Genomic DNA, 16,624 nt, shown 5'->3' on the forward strand with positions numbered 1-16,624 from the left:
TTCAATATGTCCCCCCTGAGATGTACGGTATATGTCAATGCGGTATTCAAATTGTTCCCACGCTGCAGCGAGCAGGTCTGTGTTACAGCTTCCAGCTGCTGTTATGCTATGTCCCAATTCATTCATTGTTGTTGGTAACGGACAGACAGCCTTTACAAATGTATGCTTGTGTCTGTGTATATGCAGATGGATATGTGTGTGTGTGCGAGTGTATACCTGTCCTTTTTTCCCCCTAAGGTAAGTCTTTCCACTCCCGGGATTGGAATGACTCCTTACCCTCTCCCTTAAAACCCAAATCCTTTTGTCTTTCCCTCTCCTCCCTCTTTCCTGACGAGGCAACCGTTGGTTGCGAAAGCTAGAATTTTGTGTGTATGTTTGTGTTTGTTTGTTTGTGTGTCTATCGACCTGCCAGCGCTTTTGTTTGGTAAGTCTCATCATCTTTCTTTTTAGATATATTTTTCCTACGTGGATATATATATATATATATATATATATATATATATATATATATATATATATATATACTTAAAAACAAAGATAATGTGACTTACCAAATGAAAGTGCTGGCAGGTCGACAGACACACAAACGAACACAAACATACACACAAAACTCTTTGTCTTTAAATATGTCTGCTTGTGTCTGTATATGTGTGGATGGATATGTGTGTGTGTGCGAGTGTATACCCGTCCTTTTTTCCCCCTAGGGTAAGTCTTTCCGCTCCCGGGACTGGAATGACTCCTTACCCTCTCCCTTAAAACCCACATCCTTTCGTCTTTCCCTCTCCTTCCCTCTTTCCTGATGAGGCAACAGTTTGTTGCGAAAACCTGAATTTTGTGTGTATGTTTATGTTTGTGTTCGTTTGTGTGTCTGTCGACCTGCCAGCACTTTCATTTGGTAAGTCACATTATCTTTGTTTTTAAGTATATTTTTCCTTCGTGGAATGTTTCCTTCTATTATAACCATATATATATATATATATATATATATATATATATATATATATATATATATATATATATAATAGAGGGATACATTCCACGTGGGAAAAATATATTTAAAAAGAAAGATGATGAGACTTACCAAACAAAAGCGCTGGCAGGTCGATAGACACACAAACAAACACAAACATACACACAAAATTCTAGCTTTCGCAACCAACGGTTGCCTCTTCAGGAAAGAGGGAAGGAGAAGGAAAGACAAAAGGATATGGGTTTTAAGGGAGAGGGTAAGGAGTCATTCCAATCCCGGGAGCGGAAAGATTTACCTCCCGCTCCCGGGATTGGAATGACTCCTTACCCTCTCCCTTAAAACCCATATCCTTTTGTCTTTCCTTCTCCTTCCCTCTTTCCTGATGAGGCAACCGTTGGTTGCGAAAGCTAGAATTTTGTGTGTATGTTTGTGTTTGTTTGTGTGTCTATCGACCTGCCAGAACTTTTGTTTGGTAAGTCTCATCATCTTTCTTTATATATATATATATATATATATATATATATATATATATATATATATATATATATATATATATATATATATATATATAATATCAAAAATTATGCATTGGGTGTAACATACACTATTTCCACATTAGTATTATTAAAATATATTTATTTATTTCATCTCTCTGTTTTATACTACACTCAACTGTGTAAATCTCAAATACTTGACTGCCATATCAGTAAATTTCATCTCAGTTTGTTTTATGCCTCACTAAAGAACATTTCTCTTAAGAAAAAAATGTTTATGTCAAATATTGTACTTCCTTATTAGTAAATTTCATTGTGTTCATTATCTTTTATGGTTTACTCTTTCCAGTATTTTCAGTGCCCTGCAATAAGGTAAGGTAGAGAACCATTGTGTGTGTGTGTGTGTGTGTTTGTGTGTGTGTGTGTGTGTGTATTTGCTGATGAGGCAGAAATTTAAGTACAGTATTTGACATAAACACTTTTGGGAAATAATACAGAGGTGGAAACACTTTATTGTCAGTATCTTTATATATTTTTGAACAAGGCACAGAATGCAGTTCTATTGGCTACTTTTGAACAGGGCCAAGATGGCAGCTACATTATGACTGGATGTTTCATTTTGGATAAAATACTAGGTTCTGATAGGTGGAGAGGAGATGGAAAGAGTGTGATGAAGTCATACTTTCAGTCAATGTGAAACATCATTGATGACATCATGCATATGCTCCTGCCATGTAGGCAACACAATGGCATTTGTAATTGAGAGATAATACAGTAAAAATAATTTTAGTCCCATCCCATTATTGCAAGCATTTTTTTGTAGTGTTATGCCTGGGTACTTGATTGGTTCAACTGAAAATCACTGATGTTTTGTTACACTTTCACTACTCTCTGTAATATTAATTATTCAGATAAAATAAACAGATAATTTATTCTACACATAGGCAACATCGTGTACAGTAATTCCACACTGCTAACTATTAGTTCTTCAAAAATCTTGGAAGTCTTCACCAATTTTTCATTGCACTTGCTTCTTAACAATAGTTTTGTCGTAGTAATGAGAATTAACTCCAAATGAACTGTAATTTACAAAATCATAATACAAAATGAAAATATAGCCTCTATGCAGATTTTGCTTTGCCTCCATGTCTGGTGTTTAAAATGTTCTTCAACATTCAGGCCCAAAGGTCTGTATCAAGCTGCCAACAGACAGAAAGTGCTTAACAGGAAATACTTGCAAATTAAAAAAAAAAAAAAAAATCAAAATGCATGTTGCTAGCCATTGCCCCTAGAAATTACCTTTCTACATTGAAGGAATCAAAATCCCAATTTGTATCATGATTTGTATCAATGGTCATTCAAAATACATTTCCTTTCATATAGTACATAGACATTCATTACTCTGTATTCATATTAGCTCTTTGTGATTTATGTCTGTAGCTCAAGGATATGCATGCCTCAACTATGTAGACATTTAATATTTCTCTCGCAGCCCACACTTGTCGGTGGGAGCTGATTCCCATGAGGAACAACAGCCCCGAGACTCTGCCGAATATATTGGTCGATCCGAATGATGTTATCTTCCAGCTCTACACCCTGTAAGACAACTATCAGCTGTGATACATATTATAGCAGCAAAATTTTATTCTTACATCTATTCTATATAAATATTGTATGTTTGTGTGATATTTAATGTTGGAAATGTGAAGTGACTTGTGGAACAGGGTGCGTGGATGTGTAGCTGTTAGCTGTGTAGTAGCACTATGTATAACATTTCATCCACTTTTGAGTCATGAGTTACATGTAAATGGGAACACCCAGAATATTTTATTTCTGTTGTTATTTGCCCACTTACTTCTGATTCACTGTGGGTCAACTTTATTAGCCACATGGAACTGTAATAATCAGAACTCTGGACTATTGCTAGCTACAACTTCCATATTTTCAGTCTTCAGTTTCTCAATTAGTTTCTTATCATCATTTGTATATTCCTCCTGTACACCATTTTTTAATCTCAGCAAAGTAGTTTCATCTAATATCATCAACACCCTGTGTTGTACATCTATATCTTTGGTTCCCTTCCCCTTCAAAACCCCACCCTATCCTCACCACACCTGCTGCTTGTTGCATTGTCTGTCTGATTATTTGTATACCTTAGGTCTTAGAATGTGTACCACTAATGTAAACCTTCATCTTGTAATAGCATCTCACAAATTTCTTTCCTTACTCTCAGATTCTTTTCACTTTTATTGGTTTATGGTTTTAAAATCAGAATAAAGTAAACAACTAATCTATCCAGGATGTCAAATAAACACCTTTCAGCCGTCAGTTATCAACCCTGTTTTATTGGGCAACCAGTTTCAGCATTTTACTACACCATCTTCAGACCTTCACTTCTGATCAAAACAGGGGCTAGCTATAATAGTGTTAGTAGATATTTGTTACAGTGATCAGTTCAACCATCACCTGCCAATAAAATAGGGTTGAAAATTGATAGCTGTAAGGTGTTTAATTTGACATCCCTTTTTGAACTACAGAGACTAATCTGTCCAAGTTGGTAACAAGAATAATACAGAGAAAAATAGAAAACAAAACTGAGGACATGTTATACAAAGTTCATTTTACCTTCATTTTAACTTTAGAAGAGATAAGGATTCCAGAGACACTGTTCTGATGTTTTGTTTGATAATAGAGACAGGACTGAAGAAAAATAAAGAGACATTCATAGAATTCTTTGACTTAGAAAAACATTTCTACAATGTAAAATTGAGCAAGAGGTTTGAAATTGTTATAAACTTAGGCACAGGCTATAGGGAGAAACATGGAGTATACAGTATGTACAAGAACGTAAAAGATACCGTAAAAATAAGAGACCAATGGAGGAGTGCTTACCTTAAAGAGGTTGTAAGGCATTGATGCAGGCTTTCTCCCATACAGATCAACCATAAAGCCCTTAATACATTGGAGAAGTAATGACTTAAATAAATGTTCAGGAGAGGAATTAAATTTCAGAGTTAAAGAATATCATTGATAACATTTTCTGATATTGTTGCTATCCTTAGTGAAATACAATACAATTATGGAAGTGTTACATGACCCATTGAATGCAAGAAAAGTGAAGGTACTTAAGAGCAGACAGAACTGAGATTAATTATGAAACTAATGTCAAAATGGAGGACCATGGAGTGGATAAAGGAATTTTGCCTTTGAAACAAAATAATACAGAATGGACGTAACAAGGATTACCCAAGAAGCAGACAACAAACTCAAAGAAAGCATTACTTGCTGAAATTATGCTGCTTACATCAAATGTATGTCTTAATTTCAGGATGAAATTTCTGCAAATGTGTATCTAGGGCACACAATTGTATGGAAGTAAGTTATGGGCTGTAGAAAAACCAGAAAAGTAGAGAATTGAAGCACTTGAAATGTTTTGTACAGAGAAATGCTGGGATTAAGTAGGCTGTTAAGAAAGGACAAGATTCTCCACATAATTGGCAAGGAAAGATATATGTGTACAACACCGACCAGAATAATGTACAGGATAATAGTACATGTCTTATGACGTCAGGGTATAACTTTCACGGCACTTGAGGGAACTCTAAAAGGCAAAAACTGTACGATAGACTGAGATTGGAATAGATCCTACAATTAGTTCAGGACATTGGGTGGAAGTGCTAAACTGAGATGAAGAGGTTGACAGAGGGTAATAGTTTCAGTGGGCCACATCAAGCCACCCAGATGACTGAATGTGGAAAAAAATGTTGTTCTAAATAGTTAATGTAAGAATGAGTTCAATGCAGGATGATGGTGCATTCTGCCCTTCATATTTTCCAAGATTACTGTGCTATGAAGAGTCTTAGAAAATGAGGTCCAACATGGAAAAACAGTTTTTCAGTCACATGTCAAAAAATTTTCTACTTCTAGATGAGAGACATGTCATTACTGTTGAGTCATACTTTTTCTTACACCATGTATAGATATCGACGAATGGGTGAAAGAAGAAGGAAACTCCTGGGAGTAGTACCATTTACCACATTAATGAAATGTATCTTGCAGCGCCTCTCACTAGATTAGATTAGATTAGATTAGATTAATACTAGTTCCATGGATCATGAATACGATATTTCGTAATGATGTGGAACGAGTCGAATTTTCCAATACATGACATAATTAGGTTAATTTAACAACATACTTAAGTTAATATAACAACTTTATTTTTTTTGTGTGTTTTTTTATTTTTATTTTTTTTATTTTTTTATTTTTTATTATTTTTTTTATTTTTTATTATTTTTTTATAATTTTTTTTCTTAATTTATATCAAAAAATTCCTCTATGGAGTAGAAGGAGTTGTCATTCAGAAATTCTTTTAATTTCTTCTTAAATACTTGTTGGTTATCTGTCAGACTTTTGATACTATTTGGTAAGTGACCAAAGACTTTAGTGCCAGTATAATTTACCCCTTTCTGTGCCAAAGTTAGATTTAATCTTGAATAGTGAAGATCGTCCTTTCTCCTAGTATTGTAGTTATGCACACTGCTATTACTTTTGAATTGGGTTTGGTTGTTGATAACAAATTTCATAAGAGAGTATATATACTGAGAAGCTACTGTGAATATCCCTAGATCCTTAAATAAATGTCTGCAGGATGATCTTGGGTGGACTCCAGCTATTATTCTGATTACACGCTTTTGTGCAATAAATACTTTATTCCTCAGTGATGAATTACCCCAAAATATGATGCCATATGAAAGCAATGAGTGAAAATAGGCGTAGTAAGCTAATTTACTAAGATGTTTATCACCAAAATTTGCAATGACCCTTATTGCATAAGTAGCTGAACTCAAACGTTTCAGCAGATCATCAATGTGTTTCTTCCAATTTAATCTCTCATCAATGGACATACCTAAAAATTTGGAATATTCTACCTTAGCTATATGCTTCTGATTAAGGTCTATATTTATTAATGGCGTCATACCATTCACTGTACGGAACTGTATGTACTGTGTCTTATCAAAATTCAGTGAGAGTCCGTTTACAAGGAACCACTTAGTAATTTTCTGAAAGACAGTATTGACAATTTCATCAGATAATTCTTGTTTCTCAGGTGTGATTACTATACTTGTATCATCAGCAAAGAGAACTAACTTTGCCTCTTCATGAATATAGAATGGCAAGTCATTAATATATAATAAGAACAACAAAGGACCCAAGACTGACCCTTGTGGAACCCCATTCTTGATAGTTCCCCAGTTTGAGGAATGTGCTGATCTTTGCATGTTACGAGAACCACTTATTTCAACTTTCTGCACTCTTCCAGTTAGGTACGAATTAAACCATTTGTGCACTGTCCCACTCATGCCACAATACTTGAGCTTGTCTAGCAGAATTTCATGATTTACACAATCAAAAGCCTTTGAGAGATCACAAAAAATCCCAATGGGTGGTTTTCGGTTATTCAGATCATTCAAAATTTGACTGGTGAAAGCATATATGGCATTTTCTGTTGAAAAACCTTTCTGGAAACCAAACTGACATTTTGTTAGTACTTCATTTTTACAGATATGTGAAGCTACTCTTGAATACATTACTTTCTCAAAAATTTTGGATAAAGCTGTTAGAAGGGAGATTGGGCGGTAATTGTTGACATCAGATCTATCCCCCTTTTTATGCAAAGGTATAACAATAGCATATTTCAGTCTATCAGGGAAAATGCCCTGTTCCAGAGAGCTATTACACAGGTGGCTGAGAATCTTACTTATCTGTTGAGAACAAGCTTTTAGTATTTTGCTGGAAATGCCATCAATTCCATGTGAGTTTTTGCTTTTAAGCAAGTTTATTATTTTCTTAATTTCAGAGGGAGAAGTGGGTGAGATTTCAATTGTATCAAATTGCATAGGTATGGCCTCTTCCATTAACAGCCTAGCATCTTCTAATGAACACCTGGATCCTACTATATCCACAACATTTAGAAAATGATTATTAAAAATATTTTCAACTTCTGACTTTTTGTTCGTAAAGCTTTCATTCAATTTGATGGTAATGCTGTCTTCCTCTGCTCTTGGTTGACCTGTTTCTCTTTTAATAATATTCCAAATTGTTTTAATTTTATTATCAGAGTTGCTGATTTCAGACATGATACACATACTCCTGGATTTTTTAATAACTTTTCTTAATATAACACAGTAGTTTTTATAATTTTTGATAGTTTCTGGGTCACTACTCTTTCTTGCTGTCAGATACATTTCCCTTTTCCGGTTACAAGATATTTTTATACCCTTAGTAAGCCATGGTTTGTTACAAGGTTTCTTACGAGTATATTTAACTATTTTCTTGGGGAAGCAGTTTTCAAATGCATTTACAAAAATGTCATGAAATAAATTATATTTTAAATTGGCATCAGGTTCACGGTACACCTCATCCCAGTCTAACTGCTGTAGGCTTTCCCTGAAATTTGCAATTGTTAAATCGTTGACTGAACGTACTACTTTGGAGGACTGTTTAGTATTGCTGAATGGAGCTATGTCATATATTGTAACCAGCTGTGCACCATGATCAGAAAGACCATTCTCAACAGGCTGAGCATTTATCTGGTTAAACTTATCTTGGTCTACAAAGAAGTTATCTATCAGTGAGCTGCTATCCTTTACCACCCGAGTAGGAAAATCAATAACGGGTGTCAAATTGAAAGAACCGAGTAATACTTCAAGGTCATTTTTCCTATTACCCTCTTTCAGAGAATCTACATTGAAGTCCCCACAAATAATAATTTGCTTCCCCCTGTCTGACAGATAGCACAACAAGGAGTCCAAATTTTTCAGAAATAGATGAAAATTTCCTGATGGGGACCTATATACAGTTACAATTATAAATGTGCCTTTATTTAATTTAAGCTCACAGGCACATGCTTCTATATGTTTCTCTACACAAAACTTTTTTGTTTCTATACTTTTTGCACAGTGATAACTTTTGACATATATGGCAACTCCTCCTTTCTCCATATTTTCTCTCATTACATGTGCAGAGAGCTTATAACCACTTACATTTACCTTATCCATATCAGTAACAATGTGATGCTCAGACAGGCATAGTATATCTATTTCATTCTCAGCTTCTAAATCTTCTAAACAAACCAGAAGCTCATCTACTTTATTCTTTAAACTCCCAATATTTTGATGAAATATACTTACATTATTTTTAATTATACTTTTATGAGAACCTTTCCTTATTCTAACATTTGCAGTACTCTCCTGTCTGAGTTTCTCATTGTGCTTAGGCCTAGTTCCTATACCAGTGGTCACATGGTGTTCAGAGAGGCAGATTATGTCAACTGGGTTGGGTGACTTTAATTCATCAATGCAATTACCTAGGACTGAGATACAACTTGGTGGAGATAAAATTTCTGGTGATTGGTGAAAATTTATAATTGGTAGCTGTGGTTGGTGATCTAATGTGCTGGAATTGTGCTGTTTAATTTCTTTCCTAAATTGAAGATTTGTTTCAATCCTGACCTCTCGTAGAACTTGACATCTTTCTGTCTTACCTATCCTAAAAAAGATGCTGCTCCAACACCTGTAACCACTTTGGTTGCCCCATTCAGCATGATAAAACTTCCACATAGAGCTTGACCCTTTCTTGTTCGAGTAGCCAATTATCAAGAATTAGTCACTACCCACCATTCATAAGCATATATTTTTGGTGTGCTACTATGATAACATACCAAAATAATTTTCTAGCATTTTACAAAACTGATCATTAGTTACTAAGACTCCATTTTGAAGGTGACCAGTTTCCATCCAAATCATGATAATGTATCAGACTGCAATTTCAGATGACAAACACAATGGTTTACTTGATCAGACAGATATATGTTATTAACTGTGACTTCTGTTTACCAACAGAGCAAACCCAAACAGTCCTCAAAATTTGACACCAGTTGGCTCTTATGTTGGAAACTTTGTTGCCTCAAAACCAACAAAATTTGTGATCCATGGGTGGAAGAATGAAGCAGATGAAATGAGTGAAATCCGTGTTGGTAAGTGCTGTTCTTTAAAACAGTAAAGTGTACATCACATACATTCAAATTCAGTCATACCACTTACAATTATTGATTTATTTTCACAGTCTATGTCAGGCAGCTATGGTGAAAGAAGAACTTTGGTCCATAGCATAAATATATTATAGTTTAAAGGTATACAGTCTGATCCCTTAACAAATTAGTAAGCAGAACCTAACATATTACTGGATTTACCACTACATCTGTACAGCTTACTTGGCAATCCGCTTTTCAGTTGGTATGAGTGCACTATTTATGAAAAAGTCTAAACAAGATATATTTTTCCCTCACTTCAGACAAAGAACCCTGTATTAATTAGTTTCACGTATCAATATTCAATAATTAACTGCTTAAAAATGTACAGTAGTGATCTCTCTCTCTCTCTCTCTCTCTCTCTCTCTCTCTCTCTCTTTGCTCTTCACTATTTAGACTATGCTACAAAATCTTTATAATAGTATGTTCTCTTCGATGATGAATGTTCATCAGAGACAAGGGTATCATCAGGAGTGCCCCAGGGAAGTGTGATAGGACCGATGTTGTTCTCTGTTTCCATAAATGATTTGGCAGACAGGGTGGATAGCAATCTGCTGTTGTTTGCTGATGATTCCATAGTAAGAATTGGCATTTGAAGCTGACTGCCAAACGATTCTGCTGCCACCAACATACATTGTGCGTAAAGACCACAAAGATTAGATATGAAAAATTAGGGCTTACACAGAGGCATATAGCCAGTCATTTTTTCCTCTGTCTGTTTGCGAGTGGAACAGGAAAGGAAATGACAAGTAGTGATACAGGCTACTCTCTGCCATGCACCGTATGGTGGCATGCAGAGTATCTATGTAGATGTAGACCTAGAATTCATGTTACAAAAATACAATATTTCATTTCATGCAGTTTCATCAGATCAGACATTAACACTTGTAAAAGCATATTTGTAATAAAAAAACATTAAAATCATCATAGAGAAAAAGCAAATGAAACAAATGCATATAAAGAAAACTTTCTTCTCCTTTCTCATGACAACACCATTTTACAAGTTATGGTTACCATATTTTAATGTTCAGAACCTGGTGTTTCAGATAATAAGATTTATTTTACATTTTAGAAAATCTTTTTTACAGATAATTCTATCATAGTACTGAACACAAGTTACATAATTCATGTTTTGCAGTATAATCAACAACATCTTTACGTTTTCAACATTGAGCTTATTCGACTCATCCATCAATGAGCTGGTGAAAATATTCTCTCTACAGTTACATTACATGCAGGTATGGCCTAATTGCGCTGTACCATTTTCTGCAGTTCAAGGCAACCAAAGTTTTTAAATCCTGTCATAATACAAAACTATTTTACTTCGTTATTGTGCTGTATCACTATAAAATTATTTAGCTCCTAGATGGATTGGGTACTTTGTTTGTAAATATTTATACTCAACACATCTCAATAGTGACAGCACAAGTTAATAAGGACTCAGTTTATGTTCAGAAAAGTGAGAAAAAATTCGTAACTGATCATAGGAATACAGTATTTATATGTAAATATCCATATAGAGGGTGTCGAGGTTAAGGATATAATAATATAAAATGCAATAACTTGAGAAATAATTGGGATAATTATTGACAGTATGTTTCTGCAAGTATGGTAATTCTAAGTGTTTTTTTACATGTCTAATACACTTCAATATGCAGCCGGCCACTGTGACCGAGCAGTTCTGGGTGCTTCAGTCTGGAACCGTGCGACTGCTACGGTCGCAGGTTCAAATCCTGCCCCGGGCATGGATGTGTGTGATGTCCTTAGGTTAGTTAGGTTTGAGTAGTTCTAAGTTCTAGGGGACTGATGACCTCAAATGTTAAGTCCCATAGTGTTCAGAGCTAGTGACATGACAAACATCTAGTCTATCTTCCACTTTTCTCCAAGTGTTCTGCAGCATTGCAAGCATAGCATATGTGTTAGCTGCACAGATGCAGATGTGGTTGATCAGAAACGACAGAGTAAATAAACATGAAACAATCGACAATCACACCATCACAGGTTAGCCACAACACATACTTTATCTCACATCACTAAAATGTACCTGATGAACATGGACGTTAATAATAACACCATTTGACAGCAGTTTAACAGCGCCACAGTGCGTCACGCCCATGTAGAACACATTTCAAAAAAAATTTAAAAATAGTTGTAGTCTTCGGAATTGAATAAATTATATATCTATTAAAAGGTAATAGTCTGCAGATTCAGAAAACGCAAAAAAGTAAAAATTGAACTTTTCATGATTTTAAGCCTTTCCGGAGCCCCTTAACATTGTGAGGAATAAAATAAAACAAATAAAAAAGAGTGTTGTTACTAGCAGGAATCAAATCCAGGTCCATGAATTGCTACTTTCCAGCTTTAGACCATGCGGCCAATGTGCAACTGTGACAGTGCCTACTCAAAAACTGTAAGTGAAAATCTTTAAAGAGCATTTTACCTTTTCCTATGGCCCTCTCAGGTGAAATATTCTAGGAACTTGAAAGGTGGTATCAGCCTGCTTCTATACAGGTGATTTTATTTTATCTATAGTTTCTGTCAACAGAATCAATGGCCTTATGGAAATCAACATAAATCTTTTGAATGCAGTAATCCATGGCAAATGATTGACTTCAGATTAAATATTTATTTAGAACATGATTGGTCCTTGGTAAAACTACCTTGATATTCACTTAAATTACTGTTTGGTGTTATTTATGTTCTGTTTAGTATAATTCTGGAAACTATGTTAAATCCAACTGGTTGCAAAAAATTCCTCTTCAATTGTTAACATCTTCCCTTTCCTACAAAAGGAATATATCAAGGCCAACTTCCACTCTCCTGGGAGTTTTCTTGTTTTCCACATTTTCTCAAAGATTAATTTTACCTCATTTTTTGTTATTTTTAGTAGACACCTTTTCAAAAGTTCTGCTGTAATAGTTTTCTCACTAGCTTTATAAGGTTTTAATATCTTCTTCAATTTCTTTTATAGTTGGGGGTAACTCTTCCTCTAGATTTTCATGAGTGTTTGAATATTCAAGTTTATGGATTAAGAAGCTGATCAAAATATTCTGCAATTATTTTGAAATTTTCAGTGTTAAGCAAGACAGGTTGGAGGCGAATCTCTTCCCTTGGCCATCTGTTGTTAGATTTACAATTTAAATACTTCTATATCACTCTTTAAATGTCACTATCCTCTCCAAAGATATATGGAAAAGGGCCTCTTTAACAGATCATCTACAGAAATCAGTTTTTTACCGAATTTCCCTGTATACTCTCTTGTTTTGCCACCACCCAGCCTATAGCCTTTTGACTTATGGCTGTAGTGATCATAACTAAATTGAATGTATTAATTTTGTATATATAAATTGAATTGTTTAAATAAATTTATATTTTGTAATTAGTAGTTCAACAATATGAAGAATAAAATAAAATGAAGAAAAACATATATTGGTACTACTGTGAATTGAACATGGGTCCAGGAATTGCCACTCTGCTCATTAGATCACTTTTTTTTAATTCTACATGTACAGTTAACTTACATTGAAATAAATATCATGAATATGAGCTTGACACATTTTAAATATATAAAAAGAAATTAGAAGAACCACAACAGAAGTATTTGAATGTTCATGCAAAACAAGAAAGACATTTTACTAAAAGCAATCAGGAATGGTCACGGTCAGTTTCAGGTTGGTGGAGACAAACACGGACAGGAGTCAAATCTCAATGCCTGGCCACAATGCCCCTCTCCCTCCCTCCCCTCCCCTCCCCTCCCCATGGCACTGAGCTGCTCTCTCACATGGCTTTTTTTCAGAAATAATACCAGCAGTATGAAAAGAAGGAATGCAGAGAAAAAACAGATATGAGAAAACAAAAGTACAGTAATACAGTGAGAGCAGTAGCTAGCTGCTGCTGGGACTATCCAGTGCCCTTTCTTTGAAAGGTAAGGTCCAACATACTGGCAAAGAAGTGCCCTAATTGGGGCAGATGCAAACTTTGGACATAAACTGGTGAAAAATCCAAATGGTCATCATCCCCCTCATCAGTAACAACAAAATGTATGAACTGAAAAACCAGCCATATGGTCGCATTATTGTTTGCCCTCAGAAAAAAAAAGAAGTAGCTGGCTGCAGAATTGTATTGGTGGAATACGCAGTTCAGCACACTAAGTGAGGAAAACCAATTGCTTTCTGTGCCAGGACCAGTTTCATAAGTGACCAATACAACTAAACTGGTTCTGCAGCATATCTAGGGATGTGCACCTATTGCAATTTATCTATGTCACTAATCCCAATACAATATAGACGCTCTTAAGTGGAAATTAAATTGTTGAACATCCTGTAGCAGGAGGAGGTTGCTGCCTATGATCGAATTGGGAGGATAATGTTGGTCCATAGAGTTTTCCAAGATATTGCCAATGACACTTGTTCCAGGAGATTAGCACAAGGAACCCCTTCCCAGCAGGTCTAAGAAACTTGGTCGTGAGCACTGTCCACTGCAATACAAGTATGTCAGCCCCCAGATAACTTACAGCTAGTTAGCACTCTTGTAGGTATCTCAGTTTAGAATTCAGATGGCCAACATCAACAGGCAGATCATGACTCTCTAGATGTACTAAGGTGAATAGCCAAGATATAAAGGCATATAATCCCTGCATGAACATCAGTGTCATGACCCAAACATAATAAGATGCCTTCCTGTTAATGCCAGAAAGGTCCAATCTGCTGAGGGAATGTGGCTTCATCACACCCTTTTATTGTAATGTGAAGATATGAAGCTTCCATTAAAAGCAACTGGCCAACTGGTTCAATTTCTTAGCTGTCATGTAGGAAAGCAGCAAAAGTTGTGCAATGTAATATGACCAGCACTACACATGCACACCCAAAATTTGTTTGTGTAATAGTTGTGCCCCCTGGATCATATCAGTAATCAATTTCCAATTGAGATTTGTCATTTGGCATTGACAACACCCAGTGATGTATCTTGATGCATTGCAGTGGCCCATGTGATTATGCTCCACTGAAGCCTGGTAAATTGAGAAGTTTGCTTTTGACTTCATTAAGTCATTAGCAGCAGTAATCATCAACAATTGCCTTCATCAGAGATATCACATTAGTGGAGCAAAACCGTGACATCATCAGTGTACATGTGAACAGCGAAGGTCCTTCGAGAAAACATCAAACTCTGAAGCTGGGATGCAACCTTCCAATGCACTGGCTCCAGACATAAGGGACTGATAACCTTAATAGTCCCTATAAACAACAAAACAACCAACCAGAGATAAGACAAACAATGGCATCGATAGTGAGCTTCCCAGTGGCACTCTCCAGTGGATGGTAATCAGAGGTATGAGTTACCCATTGGCAACTACCGAAGCTGCAATGCCCATGAACAAGTTGGATAAAACTTACAAGTCTCAAGAATACATCCAACCATCCTCACAATCTGAAGCAGGAATACATTATTTACACAATTGAAAGCCCTGTCAAAATAAAAAAAATATGAAGATACAAAGGACAGAAGTAACCACAGCAACTGAAACCACATCATGGTATTTGGCCACAGAGTAAGAATAGAGTGGTCAGGAAAACAAATCTGATACTCGCCGATGGCAATCCTCAGCAAAATAGACATCACGTGGCCCCTGCAAGGCAGACGTCATGTGATTTACCACCCTCACCACTGTCTCTGAATCAAAATTCAGTAACGTGAGAGGATAAAAATTATGAACAGTCTTATGACCAGGATGTGTGAGTAGGGTCACAATTTTTCCCCACCTTGAATGGAGTGAGCACAACTCTGCCCCTTATCACCACATCTAACATGGACATAACTGTGACACCAAATAGAGGCCAGAAATCCTCGTCAAATTTATTGTGGAGCCCATTCATACCTGGCAATTTGTGAGAAGGAGAAGTAATAATAAGATCACATACATCACCAGGCTGAAAGGTAGCCAGGAATTTGTTGTTCTGCTTGGACATGAGTGGCCAGCCTAGGATCCCAATAGCTGGGCCAAAGGGGAAGTAGTTAGGGGTATCCTTGTTGTAAAGATCCAAATACATCAGCTTGCGCTATCAGCTGATGGCAGTCAACTGCTGTAAGAGAGAAATGGAAGAGCAGTGATGTCAATCTTGATGCTGAAGCAATTGGTGTAACGAAGTCAGTTCCTCTGCCACCAGTAATCATGGTTTTGATTGCACCCACAACCCTTCCATCTGTTGCCACTTCAACTGGAACAACTTTGCTGTCTGCCAGGGTTGCGTGGGTAGGGGGAGGCGAGGAGGTGAGATCCACACTGTCATACATATCACACAGGAGAGGACATTAAAATTCATGAGTTCTCTGAAAATTCCTCAACCTAGCAACTTCAGTTTAGCCAGAGCAGTCCACCATTCTGGAGTAGTAGAGTATCTTCTAGTGGATCAAAGACTATGCTCCCACACATCATAATCACATCATCAAGAGAATGATCTGGCAAGTGAGTGACATTTTACATCCAAGGGGAACAGAATAGCTTCACTGATTGCCAGTCAAGTTGGAGAATGAAGACCAAGGCACAGTGATCAGAAAAGCTAGCCACAATGACATAGACTCCAATCCATTTACTGGTCAATACTCCTGCTAGAAGTAAAATGTGCAAATTTGACCAACATTGGAAGTTTATGCTCCCAAACATCCTTCAAGTGCATCAAGTGTACCAACTCATTTAAATCCCAACAATAATTGCAGTAGGGAGACTGATCAACAGGATACAGAACACAATTAAAATAACCACCGAACAAAAGACCCTAAGGACTCTTGTGTAACAAAAACGCAGATGTTGTACTGTGTGACCAGAACCAGATGGAGCATATAATAAAACCAGACTCAAGTGCCTCTTCTTCAGCAGTGGGAATGCCTTCCCAAAAGAATAAGGCAGGTCCTGTTGAGAATTCAAGCACAACATTTCAAACAGTTCTAAATTGAAGGAGCAGAAAACTGGTAAATAGAAATTCTTGTAAGAAATGATCTACACAGGAGTCATACGCGTATAAACTGACACAGTGAAAAATTGAAAATTTGAACATTGGTACATTTAATGTCCAC

The 16,624-nt window shown here is 36.2% G+C and overlaps 1 protein-coding gene across 1 annotated transcript in view; it reads left to right on the forward strand.

Moving 5' to 3' along the window:
- Positions 1-16,624, forward strand: part of LOC126176494 (endothelial lipase-like) — a 32,538-nt gene that overhangs the window by 10,780 nt on the left and 5,134 nt on the right. The window contains exon 2 of the mRNA XM_049923649.1: positions 9,366-9,499. Coding sequence (XP_049779606.1) covers positions 9,366-9,499 — 134 coding nt within the window. The remainder of the gene's footprint in view (positions 1-9,365; positions 9,500-16,624) is intronic.

This window comes from Schistocerca cancellata, chromosome 3, assembly GCF_023864275.1.
Source record: "Schistocerca cancellata isolate TAMUIC-IGC-003103 chromosome 3, iqSchCanc2.1, whole genome shotgun sequence".
In the NCBI taxonomy this organism is placed as follows: domain Eukaryota; kingdom Metazoa; phylum Arthropoda; class Insecta; order Orthoptera; family Acrididae; genus Schistocerca; species Schistocerca cancellata.